This window comes from Falco naumanni, chromosome 1 (genome assembly GCF_017639655.2).
Source record: "Falco naumanni isolate bFalNau1 chromosome 1, bFalNau1.pat, whole genome shotgun sequence".
Taxonomy (NCBI): domain Eukaryota; kingdom Metazoa; phylum Chordata; class Aves; order Falconiformes; family Falconidae; genus Falco; species Falco naumanni.
In genome coordinates, this window is record NC_054054.1 from 127,056,122 (window position 1) to 127,074,875 (window position 18,754).

General features: G+C 52.9%; 3 protein-coding genes across 3 annotated transcripts; all 3 read right to left on the reverse strand.

Annotated features, from left to right (window-relative positions):
- Positions 1-912: 912 nt before the first annotated feature.
- Positions 913-3,051, reverse strand: MCRIP1 (MAPK regulated corepressor interacting protein 1). Its single transcript, XM_040582267.1, has 5 exons — positions 3,001-3,051; positions 2,866-2,913; positions 2,678-2,796; positions 2,492-2,590; positions 913-2,377 (listed from the first exon to the last, which is right to left on the reverse strand). The coding sequence occupies exons 2-5, from the start codon at positions 2,871-2,873 to the stop codon at positions 2,313-2,315; spliced, it is 291 nt and encodes a 96-aa protein (XP_040438201.1). The 5' UTR covers positions 2,874-2,913; positions 3,001-3,051; the 3' UTR covers positions 913-2,312.
- Positions 3,052-3,188: 137 nt separating this feature from the next.
- PPP1R27 (protein phosphatase 1 regulatory subunit 27) lies at positions 3,189-5,512 on the reverse strand. Its single transcript, XM_040582268.1, has 3 exons — positions 5,020-5,512; positions 3,750-3,900; positions 3,189-3,489 (listed from the first exon to the last, which is right to left on the reverse strand). Exons 1-3 carry the CDS (start codon positions 5,204-5,206, stop codon positions 3,366-3,368), a joined length of 462 nt encoding a protein of 153 aa, XP_040438202.1. The 5' UTR covers positions 5,207-5,512; the 3' UTR covers positions 3,189-3,365.
- A 2,435-nt stretch (positions 5,513-7,947) lies between these two features.
- Positions 7,948-17,367, reverse strand: P4HB (prolyl 4-hydroxylase subunit beta). Its single transcript, XM_040582266.1, has 11 exons — positions 17,151-17,367; positions 16,650-16,856; positions 15,742-15,875; positions 15,385-15,522; positions 12,369-12,473; positions 11,960-12,085; positions 11,314-11,514; positions 10,533-10,653; positions 10,134-10,315; positions 9,599-9,685; positions 7,948-9,018 (listed from the first exon to the last, which is right to left on the reverse strand). Exons 1-11 carry the CDS (start codon positions 17,305-17,307, stop codon positions 8,932-8,934), a joined length of 1,545 nt encoding a protein of 514 aa, XP_040438200.1. The 5' UTR covers positions 17,308-17,367; the 3' UTR covers positions 7,948-8,931.
- Positions 17,368-18,754: the final 1,387 nt, after the last annotated feature.

Below are 18,754 nucleotides of genomic sequence, written 5' to 3' on the forward strand. Positions count from 1 at the left end.
CCAGGACAAGGGACCGGGCCCAGGGGTGGCTCTGACAGAGCTGGCAGCAACAGGAGCTGAGGCACTGTCCCGTTGTGCCAGAACCAGACGGCACACTGCATGCCCCAGGAATGTTTTGGTGATGGGAGGTAAACAGGGTCATGGCTAAGTGTAGAGATGCACTTGAGAAGAAATTCTAGCAATGCTAAGTATAGTTTAAATGCCATTAAAGCAGAGGAGGGAAAAGGATACGAGTGTATTAATAGTCTCAACATTTAAATCTTTGGTCCAGCGACAGCTCCTAGGATGCTGGCTCGCAGGAGGGCTGCCAGAGCCCAAGGGCATTGTGCTACCAGGACACAGCGCCAGGCTGCACATGCCTGCGGTGAAATTAAGAGCCCAGAGCAAGTGCAAGATGACTTCTGGGAAAAAAAAAAGAGCAATAAAAGTAAGAGGCAGCTCCTGCTCTCTGTTACTTCTTAGGATTTCATCAGGCCTGAAAAGGCATGGAAAGCCCTGGACTTTCTTGCCAGGACTGAAATCTAAAATGGAAAACGCAGGGCTTCAACAATAAAATAGGAAAGTTTTTGAAGTCTAAAAAAGGGAAGAACAAGGGCCCTGCACCAGCAAGGCAGCAGGTGCACACAGGCCAGCGCCGATGGAGCAGCAGGCACAGGCAGCCAAGGAACCAAGGGGGCAATTGGGCAGGGAACAGCTCGCTGGGACATGGCAGCTGAGCCAGCTCTCTCCCGGGCCACTGTAGTGCCATGCACAGCACACCAGCACCATCAGGATCAGACGGGCAGCATCCTGCAAGCTGCTCCACTGCCGGACACAATCCCTGCAGCAAACAGAGAAGGGGTCAGCTGTGCACCTGGCCAAGGCAGCCACAGAGCAGGGGCTGTGACAGGCAGCATCACACAGACGCAGACCCAAAAGGACACCAGCTTTTATTTACAACACTCCTCAAGTGACAGACAACAGGAAAAACAAAAAAAAGGGAACAGTATAGCTCAACGACTCAACAAAGGAAAGGTAATGGCAGCCACAACTCCCCCTGCACCCCTCCCAAAGCCCACTGCACTGGGCAGAGCTCCCAGCAGCCCACTTCCTGCCAGCTCAGAGCACAGGCAGGCAGAGGGCTACTCCCACCGCTCCCCCACGGTCTTCTGGGGACACAGAGCAGCCCCACAGCCTGCACGGTTGCTCTGCTCAGATGGGTGAGGATGGCACAGTCGTTCTCCCTTGCTCAGAGGCCATGATGCAGAAACCACCCAAGCCTTGCCAGAAGTGAGGGTCCCAAAAAAGCCCCCTGCCCCAATATAAGTTCCACGGACTATGGCAGCCCCCCCTACAGTGATGTTTCTGCCAGCTGTGGAGGCCAGATCTCTTCCAAGGGTGTACAACTGGAAAATGGTGTTAGTATAAACCAGCACAGTGCTGCTCAGCCAAGGATGCCAATGAGCTTCTTTCCACACAGTCAGCAACTGCTACCCCCCACTGCTGCTACCTCCCGTGGAGCTGCCCAAGCACTGAGGCTGGGGGGTGGCTGAATGCAGCCCAGCACCCTCCCCACCACCTCACAGGGCTGCAGCCAATGCTGACACCCTGTCTCTCTCCATGTGCAGGGTGAAAGGAGCAGCTCCACTTCCAGCACCACAGGGACCTGGCCCAATCTAAGCACAAAGAAAATCCAGGCTCAGATACAGACTGAAGAGCTCTGGCAGCATTAGTGAATCCCAAGCACTAGCAGCCCAGGTACAAATTAAGCTCTCCCACAAGGGAGCAAGGAACAGCCAGAGTGTGACCTGCATGAAGGGTGTTGAACCAGAGCTGCCTGCCTGTCCCAAGGCAAAGGGCAGAACCAACTCTCCTTCCTTCTCCCCTTGGCCCACCCTAGTGCTGCTTGTGGATCCTTGGTGCACAGAAGGGAGTGGAGAACTAGCGCTGCCTCTACTGACAACACAAGCCACCGCTCTGCTCTGCCCTGCTGCACACCAGAGCCCAGGGAGCCCACATACTCAGCGCACCAGGGGCAGAGATGGAAAGAGAACGGGAGATCTGTGAGACCAGCGTGAAGTGGGGAAGGACAGCTTGAGGCCAGACGAAGGTATGAGTTGGGGACTGGAATCCTTTGCAACAGGCTCTGGGCATCCTCAGCAAGCCCCTGAGCATCTTTGATTTCAGGTAGCTTCAGAGCCAGCCCCAAAGCTGACTGGCTCTCCCACAGGCTTTTGGGAGTACAGACCAGAGGAGGAAATCAACACAAAAATCTCAAATTAAATCTGCTTGAGGACCTTAGGAGACTGGCCGATCTGCAGGGAGGACCCGCCTTAGGACTTCTTTGCATCCTGTGTGTTCCTCCTCTTCAGATCACCCAGATCGACAGGTTTAAACGCTACAGGGAAGACAGGAGAGACTTTGGCGGCAGAGGCTGCACAGCAGCACCCTCCCGGCCCCACGGGCTCCCCGGGCCGGCGACCCCTGGGGCCGGGTGCCCCCACCCCCTCACCTTTGAGGCTAGGGTTCGGCATCTTCTCCACGTACTCCTCGACGAGGCCACGCTCAGAGCCCATCTGGCTGCGCAGGTCACGCTCCACGCACTGCCAGGCTGCGGGGACACGGTGAGAGCCTGCTCGGCCCAGGTGGCGCCAGCCCCCCGGCTCCCGCCGAGCCCCGCGGCCCCTGCCCCGCTCACCCTCGTAGATGAAGCGCACGTTCTCCTCGTGGGCCGGCGTGAAGATCTCGCTGCCGGCGCCGGGGGAGCGCGGGCCGCCGCTCCGCTTGCCGTTGTAGACCACGCGGGACACGGGGGAGCTGAAAGCGAAGCGCGGGGCTGAGCCAGGCCCGGGGCCACGGCTGGGCCCGGGGCCGGGCAGGGCTCACCTGGCCATGGCGGCGGGGCAGCGGCGGCGGCGGCTCGACTCGGCGCGGCTGCGGGGAGAAAGGAGAGGGCGGCCAGGCCGGGGCTAGGCCGCGGGCCGCCCCCCGCCCGTCACCATGGCAACGCGCGCCCCTCACCTGGGCCCGGCTCCCGCCTCCGCTCGCCCTCGGGCCGCGACGGAAGCGCCGTAGCGCGCAGGCGCGGCCCCGCCCCAGCGCCACAATGGCCCCGCCCCCGCAGTGCGCCTGGCCCCACGTCACAGCCCCGGCCCCAGGCCCAGCCTCAGCTCCCCGGTCCCCGGCCCCGGCGCAAGGACCGACGGAGGCGGTGTCCCAGATCCTTTAATGGACAAGTACAACGTGGTTCCCGAGACGCTGTGCCGAGCGAGTCCCCGCCCGGCCGCCGGCCCAGGCCCAGCCCAGGCCCGGCGCTCAGGCCCGGTGCAGCCCTGCTGCCCCGGCCCGTTGAGGCCCTCGAGACCCGCTCCTCGTCGTGCCCCGCCTCAGTCCATCGTGGTGGCTTGGAAGAGCTCCAACAGGTCCTTGTACTCGGGGTCGATGAGGTCTGAAGGCTTCTCTCCAGCATCAGTAGTAGCCTCCAGGCTGGCCCCGAGGGAGATGAGATACCTGCAGGAGACAGGGAGCTGAGCCAGCAGGGCCACAGCCTGCCAGGCAGCCCCTCTCAGCTCACAGGGCCCTGCAGACCCCACTGCTGGGATGTTCAGGTCCTGTAAGACCCTGGGAGTACCCCATGCACTGCAGGTACTGGGCACCCTCCTAGGAGGTGACACCCGCAGCCTGCTCCAGCCCTGTCACTGCCAGCTGTGGTTCTCTGGGCTCTGCAGTGCTGAGGTGTTTTGTCGCAGCCCAGGCCAGGTGCTCCTTACCTGGCTATGTCAGCATAGCCGTCACTGCAGGCCATGTGCAGGGGTGTCCAGCCATTCTCATCTTTTTGGTGGATGTCAGCACCGTATTTAACCAGGAGCTTGACACAGTCCAAGTTTCCAGTAAGCACAGCTTCATGGAGGGCTGCCATGCCTAGAAAGAAAGGATTTGCTAACCCTGGAAAAGGATTTGTTAGCCCTGGACTCGGGTAGGACTCATAATGCTGAGCTTACCAGTACAGCCCAGGAAAGAAAGGTGCCAGCAAACCCTCATTATCAGGAAGATGAGTTTGGGGAATGGAACAAAGACTGAGGAAGCAAGAGGAGCTGCCACAGGTTTCTGTTCCCCTTCTACAGCATAAATACCCTACTTAAGATGGTGGTGGACCCACCTCCCCACCGGGCCAGACAGGACAGGTTAAGGGAGGAGGAGCTGCCCTCTCCTGCAGAGCTGCCAGCCAGCAACCTGCCCAGAGTCCTGGCCAGGACTTGCATCGGGACACAAGAGGAGTGTCTCCAGGGCCCTGCTCTGTCCAAGTTTTGGAACCTCCTTACAGAGCAAGTAATGAAGCAATCAGTATGGATAGGAGGAAGTGCAGGGTCATTTGAGATTCTGTCTCTGTGACCATGTGACACCAGAAGCTGAAGCCAAGCACAAGAAAGGGACAAAAGTGGGCTCTGCACCAGCCGGTATGGGTCAAGGCATTCCATAAACAGTTGCTAGTGAGTTTGGGTGCAAATATAACACAACACCTTCCACACAAACAAACATGCCACAAGTCCACAGGATCCGGACGTGCATGAGAGAACAGTGTTTGTGAGAAATGGACAGAGCAGGAACAAAACGCAGAGCCTTGTTTCTCCCCACTCTTCCCCCAAACCGAGGTGGAAGGAGTCCAGCTGTCCCATTCAGAGCTCCATGGATCAGCCTGTGCTCACTGCTGCTTTTCTAGGTCCCATCACACTTCAGGTACATTGTCATGCCTTGAAATGACCCAGGGGGCAAGCTCCCCCCCTTCCTGCAGCATATGCTGACCACACTGTTGAGGGGAAGATGTTGGCATACTGGCACAGGGCTCTCTTGGACCCTGCTTGGCAATACTGGGGATGCTACTCCTCCCTAGGGAGGAAAACAACTGGATTCCAACGCATCAACCTGCCGAAGGTGGCCCACATCCTAGCTTTGGCTGCACAGCTCACTCATCTCCCTCATGGCCCGTCTGAGCTGTGCCACCACACAGATTCCAGCTATGCAAACACTGGCAGCACTCACCAGAAGGGTAGATGGTATCCAGTGTCACCTTCCTGGCACGTATGAATCTGCCCACCTGCTCCAGGTCCCCCTGCCTGATGTGGTCCTGAAAGACGATGTCATTGGGGAAGTGCACAGTGCGTGAGGCTCTCAGTCTCTGGGCGTACCGACTGTACCGGGGCATTGAGACTGTGTAATAGTCCTTCATGCTGATCACAGCCTTCAGATGCTGCAGAGGAAGAGCAGAGGCATGGGGGCTGTAGGAGCAGCTGGAGTTGCTCAGTGCTTGCCCCTGCCACTTGCTGGCCTCAAAGCGTTGCTTTCTCCTCTTCTGCCTGTCAGGTCCCTCCTCGCTACAGGGATGTGATGGCACCCACACCACTGCACTCCCTCTGCGCCTGTGTCTGTGTCCACAGTGGGTGGGAGCCCCTCTCGGTGGCAGGGAAGCAGTGGCCGCCGGGCTCTCCCTACACTCCCATGCCACATGCAGAAGGTGGCACTGGGTGCACGCCGTTCACCCACAGACCCTTGGCCCAGGACTGATCGTTCTCCAGGGGCATTGCATTATATAGGCTCCTGTGGGCTATTTTGAGGACATGCAGCTCATGCTATTTGCCATGATACTTCGTAATTGAGCTGCCCAAGCCTGCAGCCTCCCACTTTTGGGCAGGAGCTGGTGTCTCATCTTACCATCCACCTGTTGATATTCCCGTCCAAGGGGTCAGATCTACTCTTGCTTTTGCATGGATAGCCCTTCAAAGGAGCCCAAGGGCCTGAAAGCAGAACTTCCCAGCAGTGAGCCCTCTCACACACACAGGCACCAGGGAAAAGACACAAGCACAATCACCCAGCAAGAGGAACCAGCCACTTATGTACCAACCAGCCAGCACAATGCAGACATGTCAGAGCTGTGGTGCCAAATACATTCAGCGCTAAGTCACTTTCTTGTAGTTGCATCATTCAACCCGAGAGGAGCAGAATGAGCTGTGGTGTCCAGCACAACTGCGAGACAGCATACAGCTAAGCATGGAGAACACCACCAGCATGTCAGATATCATCTGTGCCTTTGCGAGGACAGAGGTGCTGCTGGTGCTCCTGATATCGGTGCAGAACCAGGAGCCTACAATGCCTGTCATCCTACTTCAAACGTGGAACCAGCTGCTATGTAAGGGCAGGCTTCTGCAGAACAGCCTCAGAATAGCTGCAGAATAGCACCACCACCAGACAATTCCTGCATTTGTTACTCTCCAGCTGTAGCCATCATAAGGCCTCAAATGGATCATCTACCACAGAGAAATCTTTCAGATCCATCAAGGATTCAAGCAACAACTGCTCCTCCATGATTTTTCCCATCAAAATTTGGTCATTTCAGATATGTGATCATATCATGCTCTGTTTTGTGCTGGCAGGGATTGTCCAGGCAAGTGTCAGGAAAAATCCCTGTCCTGCATTAGGAGTCACAGAGATTTAATTCTGTCCCTACTATAGCAGACCCTTGTCCTGAACCCCTTCCAGTTCACTCAGTCAGCCACACACCTGAGAACCACCTGCACTTGTTTATCTTCTGGCAAACGTATTGATCTTTTTGCTGAACATCTCTGCTCAGGGTTACATCAGACAGAATACCACATGACAGGAGGCTGAGCTATCTGCTGCAAAGACAGAATGCTTTTAGCCTGCTTTCTTGGAACAGCAATTAACTGTGTACACAAGATGACTGATAGAGTCCTGCTCTGCCAGGAGGAGCCTTGGTGTATGAGAGAAGTCCCCCTCCTCTGAGCTGAGCAAGGCAGGTCTTGGACCATACACAGAGAACCACTGCAGAGCTCAGCCTTGTTTACACTTCAACTGGCTCCACAAAATGAATCTCTGAGTCCTAGCCACCACCTTCCAGGGGAACCCCTTACCAGCAACGCTCTCTTCCTCCCCATCCCAAAATGCAAGGTAGCTCCCACTAATGAGCCCTGACACCAGCCACTAGCGCTGCCTGCTCTGTTTGGGCACAGCAATGCCGGCACACTAAGGACAAGTCCCCTGACTGCCTTCAGACACATGAGGTCACAGACTCGGAGGGAGGCATCTTCAAAGACCCTTCTCCACATAACTGCAGGTAACAGACACAAACACAACACAACTGCGCTACTGCCTGTGATTAGCAGGCACTGTTTCCCGATCCCATGGTCAGCAATTGCCTGTTCAGCCCCAGCACTGCTGCTCAGGTTTGTGTGCACTGGGCCAGGGCTCTGCTCTCAAAGCAACCACAGGATGAGGCTGGAGCTGCAGACACGTCATGCAGCACTCCTGTGCTACCACCCCAGTGCACCCATGTTCAGTGACAGACACCTATAGCCTCCAGTGTTGCCCTCTAGCTTCACCAGACCACCCCATGTGACATTTATAGCATATTTTCTTACAGAAATATTTTCAGCAGTAAGTGACTGGCTTGGAAATAGCAGTGTAGCTCACTGGATCATGTGAGCCTGACTAGCAGAGCTACAGGCTACCCCAGGTTTCCCTGTAGGCAAATTCCTTGGTTAACTGCTCAAGAGCAATGAGGTCCTCTTGCCCCAAGCCAGCTGGCAAGGGGAGCTACTTATTCCCAGAGCTCAAGCATCTGTCCCCTCACTGCTAATAGAGCTGCTGGTTGTCTGCCTGCACAAGCCAATTTAATCTGGTCAGGACATGGTCATCTTCACATTTTTCCTTTACAGGTTATGCAACACAAAATTTACTCAGGTTAAGGTACCAGAAGCCACCTGCTAAACTCAAAGCATTCAGAAAATATGTTTTCTCTCAAAAAAAGTGGTATTTAATAAAAGTTTGGTGTGTGTTTGTCAGCTTTCTCATTCTGGCAGACTGCCTTGAGAATCACCTTAGAACTCTGGCCTTCTTTCAGGTCAAGTTCAAATATATTCATTCTACACTCTGATAAAAGTTAAACAAACATAATAGTATTAAAATCTCAATTTTATTTGGCCAACAAATTCAGTTCCAATATTATTGTAGCAGAATGCTAAGAACCAGCCTGATGCAGCTCAGGCCTTTGAGGCACTCCCCTGTTCAAGTTCCTCACCAAAACCCAGTAATTGCAAATGTCCTGTTTGATCTGTTCTACCAGGCCCTCCCACACCACCTGCCTGCCTGGCCAACCCACTCAAAATAATGTATGGAAAGTGACTGCAAAACAGTCTTGCATTTGATCAAAGGGATGGCAACACAGCTAGGTCTTGGTTTAAACTGGTGAGCCAGTGATCACCTGCACCCTCAGAGCCTGCCACAGCCAGTGCACACAGTACTCCACCCTTCCAGGTGTTTGAAATAGTCATTTCCAAGTGTCTTAAAGCAGAGGGGAAAGGAAACATCTGGCCAGCATGAAAGAAGCACCTTCATATACAGCCTCCACCAGGGTGATGCCTAGGCTTACTGCCTCTTCCCCTGCATATACTGAAGGCTGATTCCAGGGAAGAACAGCAGAGTCCATTAAGGACCCTGCCAGGTGCAGAAATCAACTATGGGCTTTAGTTTTCAAAGAAAAAAAAGGGGTGGGGAGCTTTCTTGGAAGATCTTAGTGGCAAGGCTCCAGAATGTTGGGCTGTTGAATTCATGCTACCGCTTCACAATCTGCTTCTACCCAGAACAGAATACTTCAAACAAAAGCTGTGTACAAAAAAAGTACATCACAATAAAAAAAAAAAAGCCCAGCTGGCTGGGCTGGCTACCTAGTGACAGATCCCTTCTCAAAAGGGAAAAGAAAGAAAAGATCAAGTCAAAGTGTACAGCCACATGAGGGTAAAGTGTTACTTTAAAAGCCAATCCCTGGATTTCTAGTCATTCACCTTCTGCTTTAAATCTTAATGGGTTTCTGACTCACTGGGCTGCATAACAGCAGCCAATTTAGTGTCTGATTTTTTTGGGTGATGTACAGCCTTCTCTTTACAACTCATCCTTCTGGATTTTCTGATCATCGTCATCACCTTCCTCTAGGTCGGTTTCTTCATCTGTCTCCAGGTCCTCCAGATCCTGTATAGGTTAGAGACAGCTACTGGTTTCTGGCACATTAGGCAGGTCCAAAACCAAGCACAGAGCAGTACCACTAATCTGTTTGCTATTCTCTGCTGCCACATTAACAAAACATCCAGAGACTTCTACCAAGAGCTCTTAAGGACATTAAGGATTAGGAACCCCTGGAAGCTGGTACCTGCACCTGCAACACCCTCCACCCCCAGCAGGTGAGGAGCTTCCAACTAGATACAGTGCATATGTAGTGTTCCTCACACTGCTTAAGCCCCAGGTGCTGGCCTGTGCAAATTCAGAGGTTGTAGCATTAACAGTTTCCATGCATTTGCATTTAAGCCTCCCAAGAACATTGATTTCACACCTAGCTGAAGTGTTCTCACTAAGAGGAGTTCATTACAGGCTAATAGCCAGCCAGGTGCAACTGAATGGGTCACACTTTGTGGTGTGGGCATTTTGTTTACCAACAATATCCTTCCCTGCCACATAACCCAGGATCTTACTTAGGACTGAGGGTTCAAGCACAGCATCAGATCTGACACACACCAATTCTGAAGGCCCAGAGTACTGCATTCATATTACTCACATCATCTGCTGCTGCCCCATCCTGACCACCACTCTCCAAGAATTTCTTGAAGCCTTCTAGTGTCCTTTCCCCATTATAATCAATTACCTACACAGGAAAAAAGTATGAAGATAATTGTTATGGGCACCTACAGAACCACAACCCTGGAGAGGAGAATTCTTTCTAAGCAAGAGTTAACATGCCAAGCAAAACAGAATTTGAAAATTCACCTTCACCCATATGAGACGAAGGAAAACAGCTCATCCACTAGACTTCAGAGATCACTGCGAGGGAAGAATAGCCTGCAGATGAGCACACTGTCCTCTGCTATGCTCCCTCTTTTCCCCATTCCCACTTCCCACCCCCACCAAACTCTTTCCTACAGCCCAGCCCCCAAAAAGGGTCTCAGATGTCCTGTAGATTCTATGTGTTCCATCCCTATCAAGTGGAGAGCCCTCCCAAAGACCTTGTCTGAAACAGAACTCCAGCAGGCAGCTTAAGCATTTCCAGTGCTCCCTTGTTATGCAGTTTGTATAAAGGCCAGCTGCCTTCTTACATTTCTGCCAGAGCCTGCAGGGAAGAACTTGAGTGTGGGGAAGCTGTGGATTTTCACTGCCTCTACTTCATTGGCTGTAGAATCCATCTTGGCAATGACAATGTTCTCATGGTCCCTGTAGGTCTCTCCCAGCTTGTCCCAGATAGGAGCCAGCTGCTTACAGTGACCACACCAGGGGGCATCTGTTAATTACAAAAAACACAGCTAGCACCAACAACCTAACAAGTTGCTATCACTCCCCCTCAGCCCCCACACCAGACAGTTCACACATCTTTTCAACTGAGGCACTACCTTTGCAGTTAGGTTCTGTAAGATGCTTCCTCCCTAATTTTGGTCATGCAGTATTTTGGCACTCCTTTCACACCAGTTACTTAGAATAAGCTGTTGAAAGATACTTACAGAACTCTACAAAGACATTCTTATTCTCATCAAAAGCAACTTCTTCAAAGTTCTTCCCAACTAGAACTTTGACAGGCTGCTTGTCCCAGTCTTCAGGGAGATCTTGACTCATCAGGTGGGGCTGGAGTAACAAGTAAAAATCAGAGAGATTGCTACACAGCTGCTTGGAACATGCATGCAATCACATATCCTGGAAAATCAAAGTTTAACTACCCCCCTCAGTGCCTCAGTCATAGGTTATGAGCAATCAGATGAATCAGTCACTTCCTCTTCTGCTTAAAGTTTCCTTCCAACCCTGACCAAGTAGAAATAACAGGTGCTGTTGCGCAGAGAGAACTGCAGTGGAGCTCTGTAGGAAGGAAACTATCACTGACAGTATCCTTCCCACGGGACTGAGTTTAGCTAAATGGTCACTACTGGAGTAAGTTGCACACAGCTACCTCCAGCAGATTAGGGGTGAAAGCTCTTTAAACTGTGCCACACATTCACGCTTTTCACAGATTGTTGGCAGGAAGAGCAACTGGATAAACAGCGCAGTTACCATAAGCAGCAGGAAGAGCAGGCTCTGACTACTCAGGTGCCAGTACATAGCTGTATTCCCCACAGGCTTCGTGCCCCAGTAGTTTTGCCTTTTATTTCTCAGCACAAAGCCAGCTAGATATTCTGTAAATTAGTTTAGAGGTTTTTCTCCAGTTAATTCACACAGCTCCCCACAGGGAGGATTTCTTTTTTTAAGACTTACTTAGCTAGGTTTACCACCAGCAGCATTTATCTTCATTACCTTGATCTTGCCCTCCAGAAACTTATTACAGAACTCTTTGATCTTGTCTGCTGTGAGGTCATCTGATTCAGGTTTGTATTTTGTCATTTCTTCCTCCAGTGTGATCAGACGTACAGCTGGACATTCTTCTTTCTTGAGGCCAAAAAACTCCAAAATCCTCTGGTTGTCACTGTGGTCACTGTCTATGAAGATGAACAGGATCTTTGGAAGAAAAAGTCAAATGCAGTATGGTGAAGAAGAGTACCTCTTGGCTATCAATACTTTACACACAGACTTGCACAAGTAGTAGCTGAACTAGCCCCTGTTCCTCTCTCCAAGCCCACCATGAGGGCACCCTGTCAGAGCACACATGCTGGAGCCGCAGCAGTTCAAGCAGCATGCACACAGACCTGGCACTGATGTTAAGGCAGAATCAGATTTATATCCGCACAAAGGAAAGTCAGGAGTTAACTGCCATTCCTTCAACAGCTGTGCAAGCCAGTGTGTAAGCCAGTAAGTGATTCAGTCGCCTATTACCAAGAGACACAGGTAGAGAGAGAGCTAGCTTCAAGTCCTCCTCCTGAGCTGTTAAGTGGATGTAGATATAGTGCTACACTTCTCTGCAGGAGGTGGTCACTCAATTCATCATCCCAGAAATCCTTCTCACCTTTCCTTTGAAGTTTCCAGCTGCACTCTTGAAGTTGTCCAGTTTCTCTTGATAGTCAGACACACTTTTTGGTAGGAACAGCAGAATATGAGTCTTGATCTCTCCTCCAAAGATTTTAGGAGCAGTCTGAGGAGCAGAAAATAAAACTATTTTTGGAAAAGAGGTAAATTGGTGCCAAGACCAGCTTGGCTCTGCTATTCTGACTAGACCACAGGAGCCTCCAATACTACAGGACTGCTTTGAACAGCAAGCTTATGCCTCTTTTTCCTTGTGTTCTTCACACTTCTCCATACCCCTAAACTAGCGTCAGCTCCAAGATAGAACGTGACCATACTATCTACACTTTAAGCTTTCTTATATCCATACAGCAGCTGCAGGAAGAGGCCTTATCAAGTACCTAAAGACCTACCTGTTCAGTGAACTCTATGACCAGAGGCAAGGAATTAGACTTTATGAAGTTCAGTAAATTATCTTTTGTGAGCTCCCCTTCAAAGTTGTTACGGCCTTCATCAAACTGCAAAAACAGATATTCTTGCATTAGAACACTCCCATACAAATATCTCCCAAGAAATAAGATGCATTTGCACCAGCATCACTCCCCCAGTGGATCTCAGTTGCACTTGTTCAGAGCAGACTTCCACCTCTCAACAAGGTCACAAGTTCACATAAAATCTGGATCAAGGCGTTTGTCTTCCTGGCAAGCAAAGCCTTAAATCACCCCCTAGCAGCACAAGGTGAGCGGCAACAGGAGAATCATCTTAGATCCTGCAATTGTTCTGCACAATCATGAAGCCATTTGTGAAACAGGTCACCAAGGACTTTTAAGAGCTGCCTTACAGCTCTGTAGGAGGCATAAGGCAGACCAGCAAGAAGCTACCAGAGCACCAGCAGCTTTCTGCTCTGCAGGAATTAGCCGTGTTGAGGCAGATGCACACACTTTAACCAGCACTATGAAAGAAGCCTGACAAAGCCCACTATATCCACTGCAAGTAAACAGTAAATTACTCAGCACTGCAGGTTTGTTTCAGTCTCTATTGTTAGAGACAGCAGCACATGTTTAATGCACACATCACACTAGATGTGCCAGATCCCTTTTTATATTAGGGCATCACCTGTATCCCTGACCAGGATTCTTGGAACCCTCTCTGGCAGCCTCAAAAAGGAACAGCTGTAGAGGACCATCAAGGTTAAAGACAGGATGTGCAGGATAACAGCAGTCCCATGGCATGGCAACACTCAAGTTACTGGCAGAAGCAAGTGTGGACTCAGATAACCTTCTGTTACAGGAAGCATACCAGTCTCAGCAGAAAAGCTGAGCAAAACACTTAATACTGGAAATTAAAAGTGTATTGAACATTGCCTTAGCACCTTCAGAACAGTTTTGAGGGTCTTTGCAAGCCTGAAGAACTCACATAAAGAGCAAGATGAGAACTCCTAGCTAACAAACCCTGTCCATTTAGACCCAACTAACTGCAGGAAACTGAGCCAAACTCCAAACACATAATTGTTGGTAAAATTATCTGGTACTCATGCCCTGGTATTCAGTTACCATTGGTCCTCATTTCCACCTGGGTTTGGAGTGGACATATCTGAAAGTCCACAGCACTACAGTGACATTGCATCAAAACAGAGACAACCTTCACAAGCTGAAAGGCATCTCACCTTCCTTATTCCACGTAGAGCAGACCTCTTCTGCAGCACCCCAGCAGCTCATGAGCTGCCTTTCAGACCAAGGTTCCTCTCACTCCTAACACACCTGACAGAAGCTGCCAGGTACAGAATTGCTTTTCATTCCAGATGTACCCAAGTTGATTACAATTATGGAAAATATCTTGAAAACTCCTTTACTGCTAAAGACTGGTCCTGCCATGGCCCTGGTTCTTCCAAAGTGGAGGAAATGTTAACAGAGCTCACAGGACTTAAGGGTTAAAGATAGTTTATCAGATCAAATCAACACAAGTCCGTTCTACAGACAGCTAATCATGAGAAAGTGTAGAAGTAACCCAGGGTAATGACTTTTCAGTGCTGGAAGCCCTAGCTGAAACCTAGCCATTTCAAAGCACCCTCATACACGGACCTGCTCGCAGCCCAATGGTACTCCCCACAGCCCCAAAGAGATGGTCAGTTTTAGAGGAGCATTTCTATTTGGACTTCGCTGTTTGCCAAACAACATGAACAAAAGCTGTGAAACCCCCCCGCAAACAGCAATTTCAGCCTAGTAGTAGCCATGAATAGAGTATGCAGAAAGACTACATAAAGCTACACAGGTGGCAAGAACAAGATACAGGTAGTAAGACAGCCAAGAACAAAATACTGCTCACTTTACCCACCCCAACTTTTCTAGTTGCAAAACCCCAGCATTTTGAACTCAGCCAGATAATTTACTTGCACCTTCAGCCATACTGATCTGAGGGACCTCCGACTTAAAATTTAAGTCTACAAGCTTCTAGCATTATAAAAATAACTACAATTTCAGAGCTGTACTGGGATAAAATATGCTATTTTAGCTGAACAATGGAAGACTGAAGTAAGAATTCAACTTTTCAGCCTGTCTTAGGTCACATTGGTCAGACCAATGACTGATTATAGATTTATTAAGTATGAACCCAAAGCAGATTTCTGTCCTGCCTCACTGCAGCAGTGTGCAGCACCACCAAGTCTAAGGAACCTCCGCTTGCCTTCTCAAACGTAGAATTTCATCCCTTGAATGAAATGACTTTGATTTTAATAGTAAAAGACACCAGTAAGTTTATTTCTGATTTTGTAGATGGCCAGCACTCCCCTGCACACAATCCAACTGCCTCAGCCGAGTCAGCTGGAACGGCAAATCCTCTTAGTAACTTTGCTGGAATCACTGCACCACAGAACCCACAGCACTAAGACTGAAGAACTCTTGGATGCAGCCAGCAGCTGACTGCAGCAGAGGTCAACTCAACACTGGGTATGTTTAAAAGCAACTTTGCTAAGACAATCAAACACAGAGCATCATGGCAAGCCATCAAGAACTTGGCTACTGTTCTGTTTAAGACCTTTAAAGTTTGGGGAGGGGCACAGAAAGCCTCACAAGCTACAGCCATGAATATTTTAAAGATTGTGCTGAGCATTACTGCACTGCAGCTAGATATCAGAAATGGGGAAGTGAGGCAACAGTTTGCACCCGGTGTCTTTGGGAGGGCAGCACTGGGCCAGGAGACTGATGAGCCTGCCCTCTGCCGACTGTGGGCCCTGGGGCTCCAACACTTCAAAGGGCCTGGAGGCTCCCTCCCCTTCTCCCACCAGGCTCTGAGGCTTGGAAACAATCAGACTGACAGCACAGGATCTCTTGCTGCTTCATCCAGGGCTGCCCTCATTCCACTCTGAGTAATTGAGAGAAAAGGTAAGAAGAGGCAGAAGACTCAAGCATGGTGCTCATGCTTTGCACCAACCTTCTTGAAGAGAACCACGCCATCCTTGCTAAGTTGGTACTTGGTGAAGACATCGGCACTGGAGGAAATCCCAAAAGGAATGTCATCCACAGCTTCTGCTGCCAATAAGAACTCTTTTGCAGCCTCTGACATCAAATCCTGAAGAATTAAGAAAGGTGTTTCATGTGGGACACGTCACACTGAAACAAACATCCCAGGGCTTACCAGCCAAAGAACTGGAAGATCAAGTAAGGCAGGACAGCAAGTGTTTCATAACTCATGGAAAGCCTTCCCCAGCTGTCAGGTCCCCATGGGGCAGAAAGCAGGGAAGGCCCTAGACATGTACAAGAGCGTCTCAAACAGAAACATGAACCCTACCTTAAAGAAACCAATCACAACCACTTCACTGGAATCCACTAACGTCTCCGCTGCAGCAGCATCTGTCAGGGTAGTTGCAGCCGGGCCTGTGCGTTTCTTCAGCCAGCTGACAATATCATCTGCTTCTCTGCCAGCTACACCAGAAAGACAAGAACACTGATTCACTTTCACCCTAACTAAGTTTAAGAACACAAAACCCCTAAGCTTTGGGATAGACTGTTCAGCAGCTGGTTGAGAGGTCAGAAATACAGATATCACTTATGCAACTCTCTTACTTTCACTCCTAGTGTAATTAAGCTAATCCCCAATTGTTAAGTCAAGGTACAAGGGGCTCCCAGGAATCCACTCTCGTCTTGCTCCTAGCCCAGGCACATTCTTAAACTTTGACCAGCAATACAGCACTTCTCAAAGATGCTAATATTTCCCCTGCAAATATATCACCTTTTCCTTTCAAAATCAGTTTTCTGGATGTTATTCTCAGCATCCAGCACAACATGGCTTGGTTTAACTGAGTTCTGCTTGTCTTTGTCTTCCTCACACCTCTATCTCACATCTTGAGTTTTCCCTTTTACCCAACTGCCGAAGCATTTTTTCCATTCTGGGTGCTACACAGCTCAAGTGAAGTCAAGCTAAGCAACAAACGATGCTTGGATTGCTTTGCTTTTCTACACAAAACCAATTCCATCTGCTTTATCTCATTATTAGGAATTTCCCCAGCTTTAGGTGAGAAAGCCTGTTAAAGGCAGAATTGATCCTCACCACCCCAAGCCTGCCTGCTGTAGTGCCACTCCCTGGGTCGCTGTCACAGTGGACCTTGTCCAGCCACAGCAGCACAGGGCCAGGTGCAAGGGCCTGCCGCCACGTTGCTGCCCTCTGCACCCAGGCGCAGGGCCAGCCACCCCGCTCACCTGTGTACTCCTTGGGAGCAGCCTTGTCGCCGTTCCTGAAGAACTTGATGGTGGGGTAGCCACGCACGCCGAACTGCTGCGCCAGCTCCGACTCCTCTGTGGCATCCACTTTGGCCAGCCGGATCTCCGAGCCCTCTGCCTTCAGCTTCGCCGCCGCCTTCGCGTATTCGGGGGCCAGCGCTTTGCAGTGCCCGCACCACGGGGCATCTGCGGGACGGGGCATCAGCACCGGCCGGAGTCCCCTCGCTCCCAGGCCCGACGCCCCGGCGGCCCGCCCGGGTGCGCCCCGCGAGCAGGCACGGGGCAGGGCCCAGGGAAGCGCCGACCGCCCCTCCCCGGCCCAGCGCCCCGGCGGCCTTCCCGCCCAGTCCAGCCCAACCCGTGCTCGCACGGCCGCCCCCCCCCCACCCCGGGGAAGGCTGGTCCCTCAGCACCTCCTGCCGCCCGCCCCGGCCCCTCGGTCCTCCTGGGGCCGCCGCCCGCCCGCCCCGCGGCGCTCACAGAACTCGACGAGCAGGTAGCGGTGGGCTGCCAGCGCCTGCTCGAAGGAGGCGGCGCGCAGCACCAGGACGCCGTCCTCCTCCTCGGGGGCGGTGGCGCAGGCGGGCGGCGGCAGGAGCAGGCAGAGCAGCGCCAGGCCGGCGCGGATTCCCGCCATGGCTGATGGCGGCGGGACGGAACAGGACGAGGCGGGCGTGCCGTCGCGGCACCACCTCCGCTTATAAACCCGCCTCCCCCGGCCGCCGCCGCGTCCCATTGGCCCAGCCGCGCCGCGCCGCCGCCGCCCACCATTGGCTCAGCCCGCTGCCCCGGCCGTCGAGCGGCTCCTATTCGCCAGAGATCGGGGTACACCCGCCCCCCGCCGCCGCGGGTTGGCCGTTGGCCTCGCTCCTCTCCCGCGCGTCGCCATTGGCCTCATTCCGCGCTGCGTCGCCCGCAATTGGTCGGCGCCACCGCCTCACGCGGCCGCCTGCCCTCGAACGTGGCACTCGGGCGGCCCCGACGGGCGGGCAGTGCGCATGAGCGCGGCCAGACGCGCGTGGTGGATTCTGACTGGGCCGCGTCCGCCGCCCTTTGACCCGGCCCGGAAGGGGAAGCGGTTCTTCCGGTGCCTGCGGAGGGAAAGTACACGGGGCACATGACGCTGTGGGACACGTCGCGGCGCGTGAGGCCGCCAGGCGCAGGTCGGGGCCGCCCCGCCCCCACGGGCACCGGCCGGCGCTCAGGGCCGGGCCCGGGCCGAGCCCCACAGCCGCGCGGCGCTGCCCCGCGTATGTGCCCCGGCCCCGCGCCCCCGGCCCGGTCCCAGCCTGGCGTAAGGTACCGGGCAGCCTCACCGCGTTTTGTGCAGCTGCCCCAGAGGTGGAGAGCGGGGGGAGCTCAAGGCGGGTGTTTCGGCCCCACCGGGGGCTCGCGGCACACCCGCCCTTTCGGAGAGGCCAGCCATGCGGTGGCGCGCTCGAGGCAGGGCGCGCGTATCACCTCGTCCCCCCAGGATCGAGCAGGAGCCCGTGGCACGAGGGCTCCCATTCAGAGCACGTGGCTCTATGCGGTGTCTGCTCGGGTACCCACGAGGAGCGAGTCTCGTGACCGTGGCAGGGGGATGTCCCATGGCACAACTCTCCCTGCTTTGCTCCGGCACCTCCTGGTGCAGCGCAAGGGTCGGTGGTCAGGTCCTGGCTGCTCCCAAAGCCGGGCAGGGGAAGGGGTGCCCCTGTGCCCCCGGGCAGAAGACAGCTGGGTTTGGACTGCCTGCAGCTTTGCGCTGCAACGGTGTAACGGTGGTGGTGGGGCTGCTGCAGGCACCTCCTGTATGCACAGGCTGCCTGCCGGGTAAGTGCTGGAGCAGGGCCTCGCTCCCTCGGGGCTCTCTGGCCGCACCCTGCTGATTTTGCCAGCTCAGTGGCTGCAAAGCACAGCTGCTGCTCTTTGCTCTCTTAACCTTCCCCTTGCGGGGGCTGGCCCTAGGCCAGTGGTGTTCAGAGCCAGGTGCACTGCCAGTTCGCCACAGGTAACCTGGTTGTCCCAAGTGCTATGAGGAGCGGTTGTCCGTTCAGGAGCTTTGGCTATGTGCAGAATCAGGCACCTTACTCAAGCCCAGAAAG

Coding starts and splice junctions, on each gene's coding strand:
- MCRIP1 (XM_040582267.1), bottom strand. Junction 2,591..2,677: donor CGTGCGCTTCATCTACGAGG/GTGAGCGGGGCA, acceptor GTGTCCCCGCAG/CCTGGCAGTGCGTGGAGCGT. Junction 2,378..2,491: donor GCCGAACCCTAGCCTCAAAG/GTGAGGGGGTGG, acceptor TCTTCCCTGTAG/CGTTTAAACCTGTCGATCTG.
- PPP1R27 (XM_040582268.1), bottom strand. CDS start 5,206: ATGAAGGACTATTACACAGTCTCAATGCCCCGGTACAGTCGGTACGCC. Junction 3,901..5,019: donor GGATACCATCTACCCTTCTG/GTGAGTGCTGCC, acceptor CTTTCTTTCTAG/GCATGGCAGCCCTCCATGAA. Junction 3,490..3,749: donor GGCTATGCTGACATAGCCAG/GTAAGGAGCACC, acceptor TGTCTCCTGCAG/GTATCTCATCTCCCTCGGGG.
- P4HB (XM_040582266.1), bottom strand. CDS start 17,307: ATGGCGGGAATCCGCGCCGGCCTGGCGCTGCTCTGCCTGCTCCTGCCG. Junction 15,523..15,741: donor TTGTGATTGGTTTCTTTAAG/GTAGGGTTCATG, acceptor TTAATTCTTCAG/GATTTGATGTCAGAGGCTGC. Junction 10,654..11,313: donor TTCTGGAGGGCAAGATCAAG/GTAATGAAGATA, acceptor TTGTTACTCCAG/CCCCACCTGATGAGTCAAGA.